The sequence below is a fragment of the Elgaria multicarinata genome, chromosome 6 (genome assembly GCF_023053635.1).
Source record: "Elgaria multicarinata webbii isolate HBS135686 ecotype San Diego chromosome 6, rElgMul1.1.pri, whole genome shotgun sequence".
Taxonomy (NCBI): domain Eukaryota; kingdom Metazoa; phylum Chordata; class Lepidosauria; order Squamata; family Anguidae; genus Elgaria; species Elgaria multicarinata.
Window position 1 is genome coordinate 45,405,711 of NC_086176.1, and position 21,535 is coordinate 45,427,245.

General features: G+C 41.3%; 1 protein-coding gene across 2 annotated transcripts in view; it reads right to left on the minus strand.

Moving 5' to 3' along the window:
• Window positions 1-21,535, minus strand: part of TRPM3 (transient receptor potential cation channel subfamily M member 3) — a 283,758-nt gene that overhangs the window by 104,936 nt on the left and 157,287 nt on the right. For both annotated transcript variants that reach the window (XM_063129338.1, XM_063129339.1), the window contains exon 6: window positions 12,635-12,806. In XM_063129338.1, the coding sequence (XP_062985408.1) occupies window positions 12,635-12,806 (172 nt within the window). The remainder of the gene's footprint in view (window positions 1-12,634; window positions 12,807-21,535) is intronic.

Genomic DNA, 21,535 nt, shown 5'->3' on the forward strand with positions numbered 1-21,535 from the left:
GGCTGATCGTTCTCATAGATTTAGTGGCCTGTTCCAATTCAGATATAGTAATTGGAGCATCCAGAGACTTCCTCTGCCCTTGCTGCATTGGACTTCAGATATCTAGTTACTCTCAAACATTTCTAATCAAGCTTCACTGCACTTAGAAATGGCACACTCCATTGTTATACTGCAAAGGTAAGATCAAAAGGTGGTTGGAACATGTCTCCAAATCCTTCTCTCTTGCCAGCTTCTTAGCATTTGAAAATTCATTCATGTGATCTACAGGTGCTTTTGTGAAATCTTGGAAAAGTTAACTCCAATGAGGCCGCCCTTCTAATATGCTTGACACATCAGGTCCTTCTTAATCAGGTCCAGAAAGAGCAGTAGTTTGAAAAGTAGAGGTCCTGGTTCTTCCTGCAGTTCCAGGCATGTGTGTGTCAAAAGTGGTCCTGCCCCCCACCTCAAAGTCGCCCACCCCTGTGCTACAGTGACTAGTACATGCTACTGAGAGATCAAGATGTTCTTTTCAATAGCAGACTTCTGTCTCTCATATGAGTAGTTATGTCCTCATTAGAACTTTGACATTTCCCCCCTTGATAAGTAAATTATATATTTCAGGACACAGTTTTAACTTGAAGCAAAACCCAAGAATGTATCTTCACTATTTAAAATATTAATTTATAAGTATAGGTTAAAGAAAGTTGGCTATGAAAGTGCACCACAGTGCTTCCATGGTTAAGTCATTATAGTTTCTATATGGTACAGAAATATATATGAAGTTCAAGTTACAGAGATATTGTTGCCCATGTCTGTTTATGTCTTTTGAAAGATGTAAACAAGGCAATTGTCCCTAAATATGAAATACAAGGTGAATGGAAACATGTTCCTGTTATATAAAAGCATTATATAACAATAGCTCCTCTTTATTCATATATTCAATAAAGTTCAAAGTCTTAGTTGAAAAGAGGAATGTTTTATGTCACTTTAGGATGTAGTAAAGTCTTCTTTTCACAAAAGAGTTTTATTTTCTTGTTCAGGTACTATTCTTCCAGTACTATTAAGCAAAGTCCCTTCTGACCTTTGGTTCCACTTATTTGCCTGCCTGTTAATCTCTGTAGAGATTGCCTTTGCATGCATTGTATTTGGAACCTTATAACTTGTACAGTAACGGGAACAGGATGCTTCCCCTTTCTCCATCCAAAAGTCATTTGCAATTAAGTCTTGTATTGAGGCTGCCTCTTTCTCGATATGCTTCAGCTCCCAGGTATTCAATTTGCACCTCTGCAGTGTAAGTTAATTGCAATGTTGACAGCAGCGTTTACTGGGCCTTTGCCCCAGTGGGTATTTGGCAGTGTGGCTCCCTGGGTAACCCTCAAAGTGACATAAGAGGCACAAGTGAACTTGCAAGTGCATGTCTGTGGGTGCTTTAACAAAGAACTGTTTATTTCCAGAGTCAGATGAAGTGAAATCTGCTCTCCGCTATATTATGAGCTCCTTCACACCTACTTCCCCCTCACTTCCTACTTCCCCCCCACACACTTTGAGTCCACAGTTCCCCCCTCTGTTTCCTTAGCGAGTCTAGCACTGGGCACTTTCACATCTGTGCATTGTTACGCAATTTCAACTCATGTAACTTTTCACCTGTATCGCTACTGTGCTGGTGAAATCTCTTGCCCCCTACATTCTCTTTCCTCCTGCAGTTAATTTTTTATATCTTTAAATATATTTTTCCTGCACAGATACAATAGTATGGCAGCCTGAAAGTGTGCAATTACAGCAAAACAACACACTATACTTTCCCCTAAGAGCATATTAAACAAGATAAGTGCAGAGAAAACATTACAATTAGCTTTTGGAGACGTTTGTGGTCATTGTTGGCATGGCAAGGGGAAGCCAACATTGTTCTGCTCAGGAAACCTAGACATGCCTACTCAGGAGTAAGAACCATAGAGTTGAATGGGACTGAGTACCAGCACAGGTGGTGTCGGTGTCGCTCGCCTTCTCCATGGGGTGTTTGGGTGCCATCTCTCCCTCCCCCTTTATGGTTCGGCAGTTGAGTGGAGAATGGCCCCACCCTCCTCTTTTGTCAGCAATACCGCCCTTAATACACATGCCCCAATAAAAAACAGGATGGTCTGATATAGTGCAAGAACAGCAATACACGGGAGGAAGGAGCAGCTTTATTGTGCACAGAGGGAAAACAAAAGACTTTCCCTGCTCCAAAATAAGATGGAAAAGGGAGGGGAAGAGGTGAAATGAGTGCAAGACAGGGACAATGTCATGGGAGTACCGTGTTGCAAAAACACATATGAGCCATGGTGAGAGTGCAATAAATCACTGGTATGATGGAGCTCATTTACACAAATGCACACATCTTCAGGAAAGCAGTAACAAAGCCTCAGGTAGTGATGAGTCAGATCTATTTCCAACATGAATCAGGATGCTTAAGAGAATGAACCCCTCCACCCGAATTCCTGATATTTACCCCACAGCAGTATATTGTGATGAACCACCGTCCTTTTTTCTGGTATTAAAGACAGGTCCTGTGGCTAAAAGTTTCTTTTGCAATTGTCCTTGACATAAGGGAAAACTGAGTGTCTCATATGAAAGACACTATAAAGGACACAGATATATTCAGCACACTCATATTTGTGCTTCTAGACCTTGCTACAGCTGATGTTGAATCAATAATGAGTTGGGAGTTTCCTCTGAGAGGCCAAGGTTCTGGGATGCTATGTGGAATGGGATGAAATGGCTCAGAAACATTATTTAGGGCATTAGGCTTGCTTTTAATGACTTGTTGTTTTCATGTTAGAGCTTGAAATAGATTTAAATACTTCGGGGTTGTAGACAATGGGCCAAAAACAAATAAGGAATAACCAGATTTCAATTTGGAAATCTTAAAACCTTGATAAATCTGCAAAGTTTACTTTTCTAATGAACATATCCCTCACTACTTTGAAGGACATCAAATAATTATGGCAAAATGTATTCTTTGACAAAACTAAACTGTTGGTCATGAAAAACTGATTTAAAATCTATTTACTTGTAATTCTGTCAAAGTCCTTATAATCATGTACTTTCTAGACTCACCTCATAACTGGGTGAAATGAGTAATTTTATTTTCAAATAAGCAGTTGCAAAGAATTTACCTACATTTTTCAATTTCCTTATCTAGATTTCAGGTCTAGATTTGAAAATTTAACTTAGAAACTCACTTGGGATATATGCATTGGATCAAACCTGAAATCACAAAGCAGCATGATAGCAAATGATTAAAAAAGAGAAAAGATGAGTGAATCTGTTCTATTTTATGAGGAATATATTAAGTTGTATCTAGAAATTTTAACCTCCCAGAATGCTCTCACTGGCAGAAGTGGGGAGGCAACTTCCACCAATTTTCCATCCCTCTGCAGACCCATTGCCATCTCCCCTACTGTTCTGGATTGTCCCCAATTTTCTGGAGCAAATTTTCAGGGGACACAGGGGGCTGCCGGGGAGAATAATCAAATATTTCATCCTCCCTTCTTCAGCCAGCAGAATAGCTCCAATGGATCAAAAGCCTTCCACAGATGGAAGGAGTCCTTCCATCAGCAAGAGGCTTTTGCTGGATCCAACCCATTGTCTGAATGAAAATTCACACAACTAATTCCCAGAGGGAAATCCGTGATCACAGAAGAAATTCTGATGTTCATAAATCCCTGTCCACTGCTACAGCACTTGGGAGTTCAGCAATTAGTCCAAGAATAGCTGAGGATTTAACTTTAGGTGATAAACCTAAGTGACTAGAAAGAAAGAACTCTCAAATAGCAGCAATCTCTTACTGTTATGTCACATAACCTGCCCATCTGTTGTCACATCACTTGTCTCCAGATACAGGCCATGGCTAGACCAGGCCTATATCCCGGGATCGTCCCGGGATCATCCCTGTGCATCCAAATGATATACAGGGGATCCTGGGAGCAGGCAGGGACGACCCCTCCATTTGCCTGGGATAATCTTTAGGTCTAGCTAAGGCCACAGATTCAGATTTGTCAACCATATTCTGTTCCCAGCCACAACCAGACACCAGGGAAGCACCCCTAGCATATAGAAATGCATTGATTCCTGAACAGAATGTGAAAGGAAGATCAGGACATAAGTAAATGAGCATTCCAATGTATTTGATGGTGGTGTAATGGTCAGAGAAGATGCTGGTGATGACAATTGAACGTCCCTTTGCCTTCCCAGCCCCCTTCATATATTCTCAGGCATAGGATGACAAAGGGAAGTCCACGGGTCACATGATTACGTGGTACTGCAGACACTTTGCAGTGTTAGAACTTGCCACTCAGCATGAACCTCCTCTACATTTTTCTCCAGTCCATTTTTACTCTTGTTCATAAGTCTACCTGAGCTGGTCTTAAAATTGACTATACTATAGTAAAATCATTACAGAAAACATTATCGTTAGTTAAATTTAAGAGTGATACAAGTCACTTGCCCTGGGGTTTAATTGGTTTTGATAAAGAAATACCAATCATTTATGTCTCTATACTTACTTACATGAAAGAAATGACGGTAAATCAGAAAAAGTAATTTTGTGTTAGTTTTTGGACTAATCAGTAAGTATCTTGCCCTGTCCTGCTCTATGCTGTAGTCTGGATTATATAGAGCCTATAAATTTTAAATTGTTGCTTTAATAAAGTAAACAAATCCCCCTATTGTGACTTCAGTATGTGGGAACATTTGAAAGAAAGCAAAATAGAATCATAGAATTGGAAGGGACCTATATGGCCATCAAGTCCAACTCCAAAGTAAACCCATATGAAACATGCATTTATAGATATTGCTTATTAGAAGCCGAGCCTTGAGTCAATCCATTGTTTTAAAGCAGGAAGTGGTATAATTTGTACTACAAGAGGAAACATTTCAAGGGTAAATAAATGTTTTTAAAGGAAAAAAAATCCTGTAGCAGTGTCACAGACAGTGCTGGGTCTGCTTAAAATATTTATAATGGAACAACCTGAGCACTACTCTCTCTTACGAACTGAATTCTGTGGCTTCAATAAAATCATGCAGATCAAACAGCTTTGTACACCTCTTCTGAGTTTGCATTTTTTAAAAAAAATTTTTTTTGCTTCTGCCAATCTTGTGGAAGGTAAACAGCTATGAAGGATATTGAAGCACACCTTCTTCTAACTCTTTAGGTTTTAGTAGGCACTGCCCACATACTTGCAACATCTTAAGAGCGTGAACATTTAAGAGCTTAAAATGAAAGTTGACATTGTTAGGATACTGAATCCTGTGCACAGTACCAAATGCTGCAATTGTGTAGTGATGTGGATTACGGAATTCTGGAATTCACATAGGCCCAGTTATAAGTCAACATGTTCCATTATTCCTAGGATGACCTGCCAATCATGACAGCATACAGCTTTACTACAAATAACCAAGGTTTTACAAAAGTATATGGGGGAACATGCAAGCCCTACCATGAATATATTCATTTTGCAAGGAGATTTCAAGGATGAGGTGAGAGATTATGGACACGCTTTATTTTTGATGTTTTAAATCTTGAATAGGCATCAATTTGGCATGTTTTAAGTACAAAATACCCTGTTTAAGGGCAGAATGTTGAAACTAACCCTTTGAAACCCATGACTATGGATCACTTGGTGATCACTGTCAGAAGGTGTACGAGCCATTTAGTAATAATAACTGAATAGTTGGACGCTACTCTGTTGCAGTTGGATTTTTCATGCAGTACTTCAACATTTTCAAGGTTACTTTGTTCCCTTACTTTCCTTTACACTGCGAATATATGAAGGCAACACTTTTTTTTAAAGTACTATTTGTTCTCTATTTTCTCAGCAGGCTTACTGGTTCTATCAGCTGTTCTAAAGAGAAACATAATAGCTACTTTCTACTGAGTACAAAGAACAGCATTCACACACAAAAACAGCATAGCTGATTTGCAGGCTGGCTTCTGATTTATGATGATTAGGTTAGGTACTAGAAATTAAGATGCCACAATTTTATTCCCCCTATGATTCTCAGAAGCAAACACATATCCATTCCCGAACTCTCTATTTTCCCTGTAGCTCCTTACTCTTTCTATAGAGCTGGCAATCAATGCAAGTATAAATAAAGTAAAGATATAACCATTATATCCATTCTGAATAGCTAAATAATTAATTGTTCAGCCCTACGAACTGCTGTTCTATCAAAATATTGAAGTTTTTTGGTCAGTCCCTACCAAATAATAACACTGTGCTAATGTTGGAATTATATCACCCTGCTTAGTATTAACATACAGTGAATATCAATTCTTGTTGTTATTAAATACAAGTGAAATACTCATCCTTATGGTGGGAATGGGTCTGCAAATTGCAAAGATCCCCATATACAGTGCCATTTGCACAGACACATTATATCCCTTGAGATAAAATGCAAGTAGGACTGGGTCATGCAAAAGTAGAAGGCACATTTTGACTTCACTGCAGTAGCATTGCCAAAGTACAGTGTTTTTCTTTCTCCTTTCAATTACCTGGGAGGAAGCAAAAGGATGCAGCCAAGGACACCAGGGAGTTGTCTATATGTGACGAAATCCCCACGAATCTGCACTGCATGAATTATATGATGCAGCCACAGATTCGCAGCCACCACAGGGCTTTCCCATGAAGCTGCACTTTGAAATAGTTGAGGAGTTACCCTGACTTTTTTGATGGGAGAAAGGTCAGTAGGACTTTTCCACCATCTGACCTCACTCTGCGGCCAGTTGGGGGGCAGTTCTGTTGGAAACCAGGAAGAGGGCAGAGGGCAGTATCTGTATGACCACTGGAACCCCCACTCTCCCTCTCTGGCATAGGGATTACTTGACGCCAGCCCGGGTAAGGGAAACTGTGGGGTTTTGGGGGAAGGCGGTGCCAACTCAGTGTTGTGAAGACAGCTCCCAGCTTGTGGAAGCTACACTGCTCTGAACCCATCTGTGACCCTTCAGTTGTGGCCCATATTGCAGCCCATTTACTTTATCCCATAGTAGTCAGTTAGAATGACTGGGAATCTAGCTGCATGGCTCACCAAACCACAGCGGCAAAATAGGGGTGCCAACATTCCAGATGCTCATATCTCAGCTATTTAAATGGTTTGGAGGCAGAACCACTGCTTGCATTTTTGGAGAAGGCAGAAGAAAGCTGCCACCTTGTCCATGAGGTGATATCCCCTGCAATCCAGGAGGCAAAGGTGAGAACATTTTGATCTCCATTGGCTAAACAGAGCATCAAGGAAGTAATGGCGTGACAAATATGAAAAATAAAAATAAGAAAACAAAAGCATCCTGGCACCATGTTAGCAGAGGGAGAGGGCAAACAAACCGGCAGTGTTGACAGTGGCGAGCCCCCTCAAAGAGGGGTCCCAGGAGGGCATCTTGCTCAGGCCCTGTCCTAAATCTGGAGTTGCACTGCCTGCTTCTATCTGCACAGCAGTACCTTATCTTTTATTTCTTTGCTCTTGTAGAGCCAATTTCTCTTAAACTGAACATTTTTAAAATCCTAGAATATAATCAAGTTAGGACAGCTGTACAATATAGAGCATCTGTTAAACAAAGCTTAATGCAATCCAAGCAAGCAGGGAATTCAGTTACAGTAGTACCCAAATTTAACCCAAAGAAGCTATCATATCTGCAGTGTGATCCTGCAATACTAGTATAGAATGATGGTGCTTTGATGTACCTACACTGCAGTTTGTACCTGAGTGTTTATTTGATCAGCTGATAGTCCTAGAATCAAGCCATATTTTGTTGGCAGTGGTTTGCAGATTTAAGGACATTTTTTAATGAATTAAGAAAGTTTCCTATGCAAAAATCAAATCTGAGGAAAAAATCCCCAGAATAAGAAAAAGCATTTTCTAACAGAGAAGAACAGGATTTGAAAAGTTCACACTTAATGTAGGCCAGTTACTTGCTTTTACAATGATAAAAAAAAATCAATTCTTCATAACAGAATGATCACTTAGCAAAATCTTCACATAACAATGGCACCTGTAAATAAATCTGTTCAGATAGGCCAAATATTTCCTAGTCACGTCTCTAGTTCCAAATGAAAATCTACAATATCTGCACTAGAATCTGATGCCAATAATATTCACTATTTAGAGGAAATGTGACTAGAAGCAATGGTACAAAAGAGAAGCTTCTTGTTATGCTCACTGTACAAAGCTGTTCCTATAAACAATTATACAGTGGCACATCCAAAGCAAAATAATAACAGTGCCTTGGTTGTTAGAATAAGATGAATATACGTAATGCTATTGCGTAATCACACACTATATGTTTTATGTATTGCTTTTTATTGTAACAGAGAGACAGTGTGGTGTAGTGGTTAGAGTGTTGGACTAGAACTAGAGAGCCCTGGGTTTTGGTCCCCACTTAGCTATGAAGCTGACTGGGTGACTTCGGTCACAGACTCTCATCCCAACCTACCTCACAGGGTTGTTGGGAGGATAAGATAGAGAGGATGACCATGTAAACCCCCTTTGGGTTCCTTGTAAGAGGAAAAAAGGCAGGATAAACAAATAATAGGAATGAATCTTCCAAAAAATTCAAATTCAGCAGTTCTATTCTCTAACCTAGTCTTGACACTCTCAGCTTGTCTTGGAAGTGACTGACATTGTTTCACTAAACTCTCAGTGAGACTTCTTGCACGCATGCTACCCACAACTCAGCAACTGTACTGGATATGCACAAGCAAATGCAAGATAGTGGCACCTATTCATTGAATGAGGGTGAGAGTTTAATCAGTACTTGGCTAGCTGGGAATTCTCTCTCTCTCTCTCTCTCTCTCTCTCTCTCTCTCTCTCTCTCTCTCTCTCTGTGTGTGTGTGTGTGTGTGTGTGTGTGTGACAGAAAGCATTTGCTTGTGCAGACACTTGTTTTTTCTGAGATTACTGCTTTTACTGAGATTACTTCCTTTTCCTCATGGCTAAATTTCAGGATACAAATAGTGGGAAAGGCCATGATTCATATAAGACTAACTGGTTCATAGGAAACAAAATAGCCTTTGTGTACATCTAAACAAATAAAATTGAGTTTGGTTTTGTTGTATTATTACTTCTATAAAACAATATTGTCTGGAGCAGAGGAAGGCAATGTAAACCCAGCAGACGGTAGCTGGGTTGTCAAGTCTCTTCATCTACACAGCCTGCCTGCATTGTTGGCGTGCAGTGACTGTCAGAAGCAACTTAATTTGTCCTAAAGAGGAAACTTAACAGGATGGATACCATTTGCAACCACATTCTCTATCCCACCCTGATAACCCCTTTTCACTCTGACAGGAATATCTACTCAAAGAGATTGAGTCAAATGTTTTTCTCAATTGTCTGAATATTTCCACACATAATACCGAAGCGTTATGTTTTAACATGTAATGTATTACACGCAAGTAGAGATTTACAAGTTTAGCTTTAGAAAACATGTAGTGGAAAGTAGCGGAGAGAGTTAGTATTACACATCATCCCGAAGTCAAGCCCAGACAATTCTTCTATAGGCACTAAGCTGTATTTAGTTCTAATATAGAATTTCCCACCACTGATCCATGGATGATACATGAATGTGAAATGGTCTGTGAAATTAGGCATATCAAACTGAGCCAGAAAATATACTTGAAGTATATAACATTATCATATTTCAAGAGTAAGTGCAATATGCGGAATGTAAACGCAGCCGAGCCCTTTCAGAACTGACAAGAAAATAATGAATCAATAGTGTCATACTTTAGGGGCCGAAATAAGTGGATTCATTTCCATCGGTTCAGAGTACAGAATATGTCAAACTACAATTTGCAGTGGTGTCATGTTCACCCTTGGCACTGGGTCCCCAGCTATTTGTTACCCCAATGTTTCCAAATCAAAGGAGCATTTTCATCTAGTCAAGCAAATCTGCTCATAGTAACATCTAGAAAGCAAATACTGGAATAATACAGATTCTCCCCCACAAATAAGACCCTAGTTAGACACAAAAATCAATATGACAGTAGAAGAAAAAGATGGTGGAAATGGTGACACAGTTTTGTCTGATGTGACACCTGGCCATTAAAGGCCTCTGAGTGCCTCTTGAAATTTGTAAACGGCATCAGAGCAGGTAATAACATTTAAAAATCTCAGTTTATTAGCAATAATCTGCTTCTAAGTCTAACTAATATATGTAATAAATATAGTATATGGAAGGCACACAGAAGGAGACATGACCAATATATTTACTTAGTGCCCTACAGTAACCTATCACCATGAAATAATAGTAACACAAATGCAAGTGATAGCTGTAGGCCACAGAAAGGAAACATTACTGCATGACAGATCCAGAAGCTGTACTATTATCCTTGTGGGGATAATAGGTAGTGGTGGTGGTGGTTGGGAAGACCCATTTCAACTTTCTCATAATTAAATAGAATAAACCTAAGCGATATCGCCAATAGTTTTCTTTTCTTATTTCAGATTTTGGAACAGGCAAACTAAAAGAAAATAGGAGGAAGATTGCATGACCTCCCAGCATCCTTTAAGAACTACAACGAAATACATATAGGGCAGGATACAAATGTTTTAATAAATAAACTCAATAAAATAAGCAAAGCATTATTTTAAGCAAAGTGCTCCACTGAGAACATGAAAACAACATGACAACAGCACACACGCACACACACACACACACACACACGGACAAGGTGAGAAAAAACTTAAGCCTCCGTTACAATGCAATCCTATACACACTTAACTGGGAGTAAGTCCCACTAAACTCAGTGGGGCTTGTTTCTGAGTAGACCTCTATAGAAGTATGCTGGTTGTGACATTATCTTTTGAGGAACACAGTAGGACACTCTGACAACCATAGACTTAGGGGAACATTTCTGTAACTATTGAAAATATTTTCCTACTGTCTCCCAAAAATGGGTGAAAGAGGAAAAGCCAAGTATAGAACTCTCTAAGCCCTGATTAACACAATTGTTTTTGATAACGAAAAGTCACTCTTAGGTCACTTTTCCCCATGGATTTTCTGGGTGTTGTGAAGGGGTCTCTTGAATGTGCCATCTCCACTTTGGTTGCCCATGATGGTGCAAGCTAAGAGCGCATCTGCAAGAATGGGAAACTATTTTTTCCTCATTCTATAAGTTCCCCAGCAGCTTTCATAAACTGAGAGTATCCAATCAATGAATGATATCGCGCTCTTTGGTGAATGTATGTTCTACTATTAGAATACCAAGCTAATCTGGTGGCTCACAAAATCTTAATGTACACATAAAAGCCTCTTTTGTTTCCTATTTCCAGTTATTTTTAATATAAGAAATTGGCTTTATACACTAAATACACAGATTTTTTAAATATATATAACATACTCCTTGTTTTCCACTATCTATGATGAACTCTGCACACAGAAATCCTTAGTCAACTGTTTTTGTTTTATATTATTGCTGGGAACAAAACATTGGTGACATATTAGGGATTATCTTTGATTTACTTGGGGGAGGGAGGCAGGATGATGATGATGATGATGATGATGATGATGTTGTTGTTGTTATTTAATAAATCACCACCAATGTACATGGTGTTGTACATAGTAAAACAATAAAACAACAGGTATCAAGTTCTGTTGAGAGCCTTTACATCATCGGTGCAGAACCTCTTTCATCTCATGGGGGACGGATTCTATTTCGAGGGCCACATTTTAGCAGTGGGTGGGACCTGAGGCAAAAGGGTCAGGGCCAGAAATACAAAAGCAAAACGGCATATTTCAATGTAAATCTGTTACTGACAGTAACGAAGCCTTAAGAGATGCATCTCAACCTTTTAGAATGTGGAAAAATCTGCACAAATGCCAGGAAACCACCAAACAATTGGTGGTTGGGGGGTAAGGGGTAGGCTTAGGGGAAAGGGTGTGGCCTTCCAAGTACACCAGAGGGCTGGGAGACTGGATTTGGCCCCTGGGCCTTGGGTTCTTCACTCCTAAGAACATACAAACATCAGAAGAACCATGCTAGATCAGACCAAGGGTGCATCTAGTCCAGCACTTTGTTCACACAGTGGTCAATGAGCTGTTGACCAGGGACCCACAAGCAGCACACAGGTACAACAGGACCCTCCTGCCCATGTTCCCCAGCAATTAGGGTATATAGGCTTACTGCCTCTGACACTACAGTAGGCCTGTTTTCCAGGCCTACTGCATCCTTTTCTGCTCCTTCCTTAACATCTGCTAAGCATACTACTTGTTTTCCTTGGTTCTTTGGATTTTTTTTAATTTCAGTTCTGAGCTTGCCTTACGTGTGCATCAGTGGTCTGATCCTAGTGAAACACGTTGCTGAGGCCTTCTGTTGATTGGTATATGCTGATGTACAACCAAGCTGCATGATAAGGTGGGGGTTGTACATCAGCAACGTGACACTGTAGAAATTACCCACAGGATCGGACTGGAGCACTTGGCTGCAATTTGTACATAGCTGGAAGCACACTGGTTAATATGGTTGCCATCCTCTCAGCACTGTCTCATTTTTTCCTGTCACATCTTCACTGGGAGGAAATTTCATACCTTTTAAATCTGGACTGTTTTCTAAAATGTTAATGGTCAGAGTAATAGAATTATTTAGTTTTGTCACTGTGATTATAGAAAAATATAGAAATTGCTCACTTGTATTTATCTTCTGAAGTGAGATATGCTTTTCCAACTGTCTGCGAAGTTTCACTTCTGCCCCATATTTTCCTGTGGTTCCATTATCAGCCAGAATAAAATGAGAGTGCATACTGTTGAGAACTGTCAGCTTACTCATCGGATTGGACATTGTTTGGTACGGACGGACCACCTGCATATGAGAGAAAAGCAGAAAGTGCAACCGTAGTGATAAATAGTATGAAATTCCTGATAAAGGTTAGCCAAGAGATACAACATGCACTGATGTCAAATAAGATCATGTTTATACACATGCAGACACACCCTGATAAAATCTCAGGACAACATCTATTCTGGAATACTTTCACTGGCAAATTCAGAATTAAGTGGTTTAAAGAAACAAGAACTTAACACACACTTGGAGAGAAATGCCAACGAAATAACACATTTTGTATTAGAGTATCAAACAAAGCAGCATGTCCAAAATTGTAAGTAATACTATGGTAATATCAAGCATCACCTGATGGCATGGTGGTGGTGAGGTCTGAATTAGATCTCTATGAGATCTATGGCTAAGCTGCTTGTCTTGTTAGATATATTAGCACTTAGGTTGTTTGCACTAAAACAGACATTTTCCTATAATGTAATGTATGACAACACTGGAGGATGGATGGGGAGGAAAGTTACAATGACTTTGCCAAAGTTCCTCTCCTCTAAACAGTACAAATGTACAAATGCAAAGGAATAACAACATCCCTTTTGTTTCACTAATCTGGACATCTTTTGTTACTCTTTCAAGTGTCAGTGGAAAATCTTAGCAGAAAACAACTTATTGTCTTTAATACAGAACTTCGTTTTATGTTGAATCAAAACAACATATATCTGTCTTAGAAGCATCTGTTTGCAAACTGTTATCGTTTGGTTAAAATTCCATAGCTAGAAGCATCTTCCTTCTGTTCTTCCAGAGTCAGTACTTGCCATGCATATGTTTGCCCTTTACAGACAAATCAAAGCCTCCATATTCCTCTTTTATCATTATATGTGCCATCAAACAAAGCAGAGCAGAATTCACTTCAACACTTCTCAGGCAAAGGAAAAAAGGCAGATTGGAAAAGAGGTAGCAAGATGTGATTATCTGTGCCAAATTCATTTCGTTCTTTGTTATAACTGAAGAGCTGCAAATATCAATGAGAAATGCTTTTCTGGGGGGGAAATGACTCTCTCCATTCTTTGCCTCAGTTCATAATTCTGTCCTAATAACTTCTAGGGTCTTCAGTTACCAGAAACAGAACAGGAGGGTTCATTTTATCCTTTACCAGAACAGCTAAGTTCTTGTTCAATAGTATGAGATCAAGGTTCAAGTTTGATATTCTGTTTTCTCACACTGACTGAAATAAAAAAGGCAACTGAAGTATATTTTACTTCCAAAAAGAGCAGAAGGTTGAAGTAGACATCATTATTGTCTTTGTTTCTGGGGAAATTCCTCTGCCGGCAGATACAGTCTTGTTTTCCTAGAGCATATTGGTAACTTACACCTCAATTTCACTTTCTAATGGAAAGGGCCATGGCTGTGCCATGTTCCGGTCCTCCTTGCACCCACAGGTTTGTTGGTTGCTCTATCGGCCAGCCCTCGGGCCTCCAGATGCTGCTTTTAAATACCAGATCGGTGCATAATAAGACCTCCCTCATCCACGACTTAATTGTGGATGAGGCAGCCGATCTGGCATGTATAACCGAGACCTGGGTGGGTGAGCAGGGAGGAGTCAGTCTCTCCCAGCTATGCCCACCGAGGTACCTGGTTCAGCATCAGGGTAGACCTGAGGGCCGGGGAGGGGGGTTGCTGTGGTCTATAGGAATTCTATCTCCCTCTGCAGGCTCCCTGTCCATGTGACTACTGGTCTGGAGTGTTTGCACCTTGTGTTGGGTCAGCGGGACAGATTAGGGATTCTGTTGGTGTACCGCCCACCCTGCTGCTCAACAGACTCCCTAGGTGAGCTGACGGAGGTGGTCTCGGCTGTAATGCTGAGATCCCCCAGACTGTTGGTTCTGGGGGATGTCAACCTTCATGCCGAGGGTGTCTTATCCGGGGCGGCTCAGGATTTCATGGTCTCCATGACAACCATGGGACTGTCCCAACATGTCATCGGCCCAACACATGAAGCGGGGCACACTCTTGACCTGGTTTTTCACAACTGGACATGGACATGGTGATCTGGAAGTGGGGGACCTTACATCACTCCCTTTGTCATGGTCGGATCACTGCTTGCTGAGGTTTAGACTTACAGCAGCTTTTCCCCTCTGCAAGGGTGGGGGACCTATTAAGATGGTCCGCCCCTGGAGACTAATGGATCCGGATGGTTTCCAAAAGGCTCTGGGGAGTTTTCCGGCTGATAGGGCTGGCTCTCCTGTCGAAACCCTGGTTGATCTGTGGAATGCAGAAATGACCAGGGCAGTTGACAGGATTGCTCCCGAGCGCCCTCTCCTGAGTAGAGCTCGTACGGCTCCGTGGTATACCCCAGAGCTGAGAGCGATGAAACAAAATAGGAGAAGGCTTGAGGGCAGGTGGAGACGAACTCCTAGTGGATGCAATCAAATATTGGTAAGTGCCTATAGTAAGGCATATTCAGGGGCACTGAGGGCAGCAAAAAAACAATACTTTGCTGCCACTATTAAATCTTCAATTTACCGCCCAGCGGAGCTTTTTAGAGTTGTCCGGGGGCTATTACATGCTGGCCCCAAGGACATGGTAGAATCATCTGAGGCCCGCTGTAATGAATTTGCCAGGCACTTCCAGAATAAAATCTTTTGCATCCGCCAGGACTTAGACTCCAGTGTTCTAGCAGGTGAATCTAGTGAGGTGTCCAGAGTACAGCCTTGTCCTGTAATCTTGGATGAGTTTCAGTTGGTACAGCTCGAGGATGTGGACAAGGTGCTTGGACAGGTCCACGCAACCACCTCTGTTCTGGATCCTTGCCCCTCTTGGCTAATAAAAGCTAGTAGGGATGGGACAGCCGGCTGGGCCAAGGAGGTGATTAATGCCTTTCTACGAGAGGGAGTGGTCCCAGACCGTCTGAAAGAGGCAGTAGTGAGACCACTCCTGAAGAAAACTTCCTTGGATCCGGAAAATCTTAGTAATTACAGGCTGGTAGCAAATTTTCCATTCCTGGGCAAGGTCCTTGAGTGGGTGGTGGCGGGCCAGCTCCAGACACTTTTGGATGAGACTGATTATCTGGATCCATTTCAGTCGGGTTTCAGGCCTGGTTTTGGCACGGAAACAGCCTTGGTTGCCCTGTATGATGACCTATGTCGGGAGAAAGACAGGGGGAGTGTAACTCTGTTGATTCTCTTTGATCTCTCAGCGGCTTTCGATACCATCGACCATGGTATCCTTCTGGAACGTCTGGCTGAGCTGGGAGTGGGGGGCACTGCATTGCAGTGGTTCCGCTCCTACTTAGCAGAACGGCTCTAGAAGGTGGTGCTTGGGGGACATTGCTCGGCCCCGTGGACTCTTCGGTATGGGGTTCCACAGGGGTCGGTCTTGTCCCCCATGCTGTTTAACATGTACATGAAACCGTTGGGTGCGGTCATCCGGAGTTTTGGAGTGCGCTGTCATCAGTACGCTGATGACACGCAGCTCTACTGCTCCTTTTCAACTTCATCAGGTGTGGCTGTGGATGTGCTGAACCGGTGCTTGGCTGCGACAATGGACTGGATGAGGGCTAATAAACTGAGGCTCAATCCAGACAAGACTGAGATGCTGCTGGTGGGTGGTTCCTCTGATCGGATGGGGGGGTGTTCAACTGGTTCTGGATGGGGTTGCACTCCCCCTGAAGGAGGAGGTTCGTAGCTTGGGGGTTCTCCTAGAACCATCTTTGTCACTTGAGGCACAGGTGGCCTCGGTGGCATGGAGTGCCTTCTACCAACTTCGGTTGGTGGCCCAGCTACGCCCCTATCTGGACAGGGATAACCTAGCTTCAGTTGTCCATACTTTGGTAACTTCCAAATTAGATTACTGCAACGCCCTCTACATGGGGCAGCCTTTGAAGACGGTCCGGAAACTGCAGCTTGTGCAAAATGCGGCGGCCAGATTGATAGCTGGAACAGGAAGATTTAAGCATATAACACCGATTCTGGCCTGCTTGCATTGGCTGCCTATATGTTTCCGAGCCCAATTCAAGGTGCTGGTTTTAATCTATAAAGCCCTACATGGCTTGGGACCACAATACCTGATGGAACGCCTCTCCCGACATGAACCTACCCGTACACTGCGCTCAACATCTAAGGTCCTCCTCCGAGTGCCTACTCCGAGGGAAGCTCGGAGGATGGCAACAAGGGAGAGGGCCTTCTCAGTGGTTGCCCCCCGACTGTGGAATGATCTTCCCGATGAGGCTCGCCTGGCGCCAACGTTGTTATCTTTTCGGCGCCAGGTCAAGACCTTTCTCTTCTCCCAGGCATTTTAACAGCATTTTAACAGCATTTAATAACGTTAAGTTTGTTTTAATGGACCCCAGAATTGTTGTTTTAAATGAATACTGTTGTTGTTTTTATACTGTTTTTATGTTTTTAAAATTTTTTGTATACTTTTAATGTCTACTATTTTTAATTGTTGTAAACCGCCCAGAGAGCTTCGGCTGGGGGGCGGTATATAAATGTAATAAAATAAATAAATAAATAAATAAATAAATATAATGTTACTTTCCACTATTATCCTCAGACAACACTTAAATCCACAGAAGAAAGGAGTTTCAGCTCATTTTGCAGTGATGAATGTCATACTGCTAAATACATTTTGAAAATTATGTCTGAAGGGCCATGCTAGCCTGATGTTGTAAAAATTTGCATCTCTCGGATTATATACACTCAACCTAGCTGATGTCAGTGACCTGAGAAACGACATGCAGCCTAATCCTATGCATATTTCCTTACTAAGTTCAATGAGGATTGCTTACACACATAAGTGCAATCCTATTCAAGTTTAGACAGGAAAGGTCCTACAACTTCCAGGATTCCCCATTATGCTGGGAGTTGCAGGACTTTTTTTCTGTCTAAACATGCATAAGATTGTACCCTTAGCTATTTAAAAGTATATGGTAGCACAGTGGGAGCCACTTCTCTGTATGTCAGCCCACAGCACTGCTGTAAGATTTAAAGGCCTATAACTCTGGGACTGTCTTCACAGTGTCGAGTCGGTGCTTCTCCACCATCACTGGTCTGGGGTGGTTGCGAATAATCCCCACTGGGGGAGGCAGCGCAGGCTTTCTGGCAGGCTTGCTGGGTCCATCCCTCCCCCTCCCACGACTTCCAGCAACCATGGGAGGGTGCCTTCTGCCTGTGAACGCTCCCAGAGCAGCACCAGAGCGAGGACAGACGGCGGGAGAGCCGTGCTGACCTCACTCAGGCAGGAAAATTCAGGGTAAGTCCTTTACTTTTCTGCTGCAAATCTTCGGCTTTTTCTCCCTGGGTGGCTCTGAATCGGCAGCTCCGAATTGGTGGCAGCACGGATTTGGAGCCACCCTGGGGCTTCCAGGGCTCTGGAAGTTGCTTTTGTCCGTACCATGAAATCGTCACCTCCCCAAGATCAGGAAGCAAAAACTTTGTGGTAAAGATCTGTATAACTGTCTCCTCCAATTTTTGCAGGTATTATCAGTGTAATTTGAATGCATAGAAAAACTAACATAACATTTAAAGGGTACCTTACATGGAAGTAAATCCCACAAACACTGCGAAGCTCAGTCTGCATATGTGGCAAATGTTGGAAACTGGTAAGATACATGTGCAGTAACCTGTTTGCACTCTGCTCTAGGAATATAGGAAGCTGAGTCAATCCATTGGTCCATCTAGGTCCAGTATTGATGACACTGACTGGCAGCAACGGCTCCCCACAGTTTCAAGCAGAGTTTTTTTCAGCCCTACCTGGAGAGGCTGGGGATTGAACCTGGGATCTTCTGCGTGCAAAGCAGGTGCTCCACCACAGAACTATGTCCCCTCCCATGCTTTTTATGGTCCTAAATGTAGGGCCTAAATTTATCAAATCTATTTACTATTAATGGGAAGAGGGCTGGGGCCACTTCTGGCTATTAAAAGCAGTGCTCTAACACACTGCAAGAACTTTGTCTAAGCAGCTGTCCAATATTTGAGGAAAAGGCACTGCAGAGAGAGATCCTTTCATACCACTTTCATAGTGTTATATCCTGGTTGGTGTAGATGTGTCATGAGCCCCAACAGTTGCCAGTGCACTTCAATATCACTATAAAGCAGTAGTGTGGCTCCTGCCTTTTATATACCGTTTTCATACCACTTTCATAGTGCAATATCATGTGTAGATGAGCCCTAAGTCTGTTTTGCAAGCAGTGGGTGCCGTTTGTGGGATAGAATCAGCAGTGTTGGCCACTCACAGACAATCACCATTGGATTCTGCCCTATGTTGTAAAATTTGCATCAGCATTTTTCACTACTTTTAAACTTATTTTTATAAAATGCCTCAAGCTACTTTTGTAACCATATATTACTTTGGTTGGGGGGGGTGTATTTCAAATGCATAGCTGTAGTAGTCTGTTACAGCGAAACCAAACCCAAATCCTGCATCACTTTAAAGACTAACGTATTATTTGTAGCATAAAATCTAGCCTATATGCTACTTTTAATCTGTTAGTTTTAAAATGTTGCAGAACTCTGCGTGGTTTAAATTAGTTTTTAGATATGCAAGGTTTATGTGTATTTTAATACATTTCCCTGATATTCTTCGTTCTGGAATTGGTAAAATTTCTGCTATTTCCTTTTTAAACCATAGCTGATAAGAACTGATGATGTTTTGCAGTGGAAGCCCGACTGGCGCCAACGCTGATTTTATTCCCTAAGGGGGAATGAGCTCCCTAAGGAGGTTCGCTTGGCACCTACATTATATGCTTTTAGACCAGGTGAAGACCTTTTTATTCTCCCAGCATTTTAACAGTCTATAAATAAATTTTAACTTGGTGTTTTAAATTAGTAATTTTGCATTGCTGCTGTTTTTATCTGGTTGAGCTTTTATATTGTATTTTTTATTATAGTTTTATACTGTTGTTTTATACATTGAATGTTTTTAATTTTTGTGAACCTCCCAGAGAGCTCCGGCTATTGGGCGGTATAAAAATGTAATAAATAAATAAATAAAATTCCTGTGCTAAGTGAAAACATGGCTTTTTAACAAAGCCTTTAATGGTTAAATTCACTAAGATGGCACATTGTTTTAACTGTTTTAATTGTTTTACTGCTTTTAAAGTATATATTGTTTTAACTTGGTTCATCGTTTAATTTGTTTTTATCTGTGCATATTTACTGTTTTATACTGTATGCTTTTATCTGTACGCCGCCCTGAAATCTGAATGATATAGAGTGGGATATAAATGTTTTAAATAAAATAAATAAATAAATATGGATTAAATCTAAAACCAGTGACAAAGAGCATAACAGGGAGAAAACCCAAGCATCTATGCAACCCCCCCAAACCCCACATCCCTTAGAAACAAATCATCCAACAGTAAAAGGCTTACAAAGTCAAATCACTCTTGTACCACCATGACCAGATTTAGTATGTCTAGTTAGTTCACTATCAAAATAGAAGAAACTGTTAAATCATCACTTTGATGTTTGGAATGTGCTTTTGTTATATTTTGCACTTTCCCAAATAGCTGAGGGCAGTATGCATGATTTATCCTCCATACTCACAGAACAATCCTTTCAGGTAGGTTACACTGTAAGGTAGAGAATGGCCAAAGATGACCAGGGAGATTCATAGTTGAGTCAGTATTTGAACCCATGTCTCACTGGTCTCACTACACCACTCACAATGGAAACACATAATATTTGCAAAGTGAGAATCCAATTCTGTTTCTGTCTGTCTATAGCCCTTTGCCTCACACAGTTTAATTGACTTGCCCTGCAGGTGAGTTCAGAATAGGGACAGACAAACATTCCCCTGTTTACCTCAAAAACAATATGGCATTTGCTATAAGAAAGGAAGCTTTAAAAAGAAGGATGACTTGGAAGTTGAAATGGACTGTGATAGTGTCTGAAGCAAATTGAAACATTTATCCAGCCCCTGCATTTAGCTTATGGAATCTGAATTGTGCCTTAGAGTAGTTATCACACTACAAAATGAATCATTCCCTGAGTTCTGTGCAGACACTTTTCCAGACAACAAAGCCACTTACTGAAGTTCAAAACAACTTCAGCAACTGGTTTTGTTGCCTGTGAATGGCTGGACAACCAACATAAAGGAGACAAGAATTTAGAACATGAATAGCACACAAAGAAGGTGTTCACATAAGAAGGGTAACCAATCATTTGTTTAGAATGTGAGCGGGTGTATAATGAAGATGCACCTGCTTTTGTCCCAAAATAGACGCATGGTGTAAATGATGCATTTTAAAGTAATATGACTCTCCCTGGTCTTTTCTAGATTTGCATCACTATTTTGTGCATGGTTTATTGGTGATAGAAATGCACGCGCGCGCGCACACACACACACACACGAAAACCTATGTGGCCTATTTGTAATTCACTCCTGTTTTATAAAAAATAATATAAATTTGATTATAGGTGGAAAACTATGGCAGCAGAAAAAATACAGCAGAATATACTACATCTTATTTTACATAAGTATTCTGATTCATGATCTTAGATTTCTTTACATGTACCCAGTTTCAGCTAAACAAAACTGACTTTCTACACTTTCTACACTGGCCTTTTCCCCAGGGATCATGCCTGGATTATCCCTGTGCATCCAAATGACGCACAGGGGATTCTGGGAGCAGGAAGGGATGATCCCTCCATTTCCCCGGGGTAACTGAGACCTCAGTTATCCCAGTTTTACCTGTGGTCCCAGGACAATTCCAAGGACCGAGGACGGTATGGGCGCCTGTCCTGGCTTCTTCCCTCCTC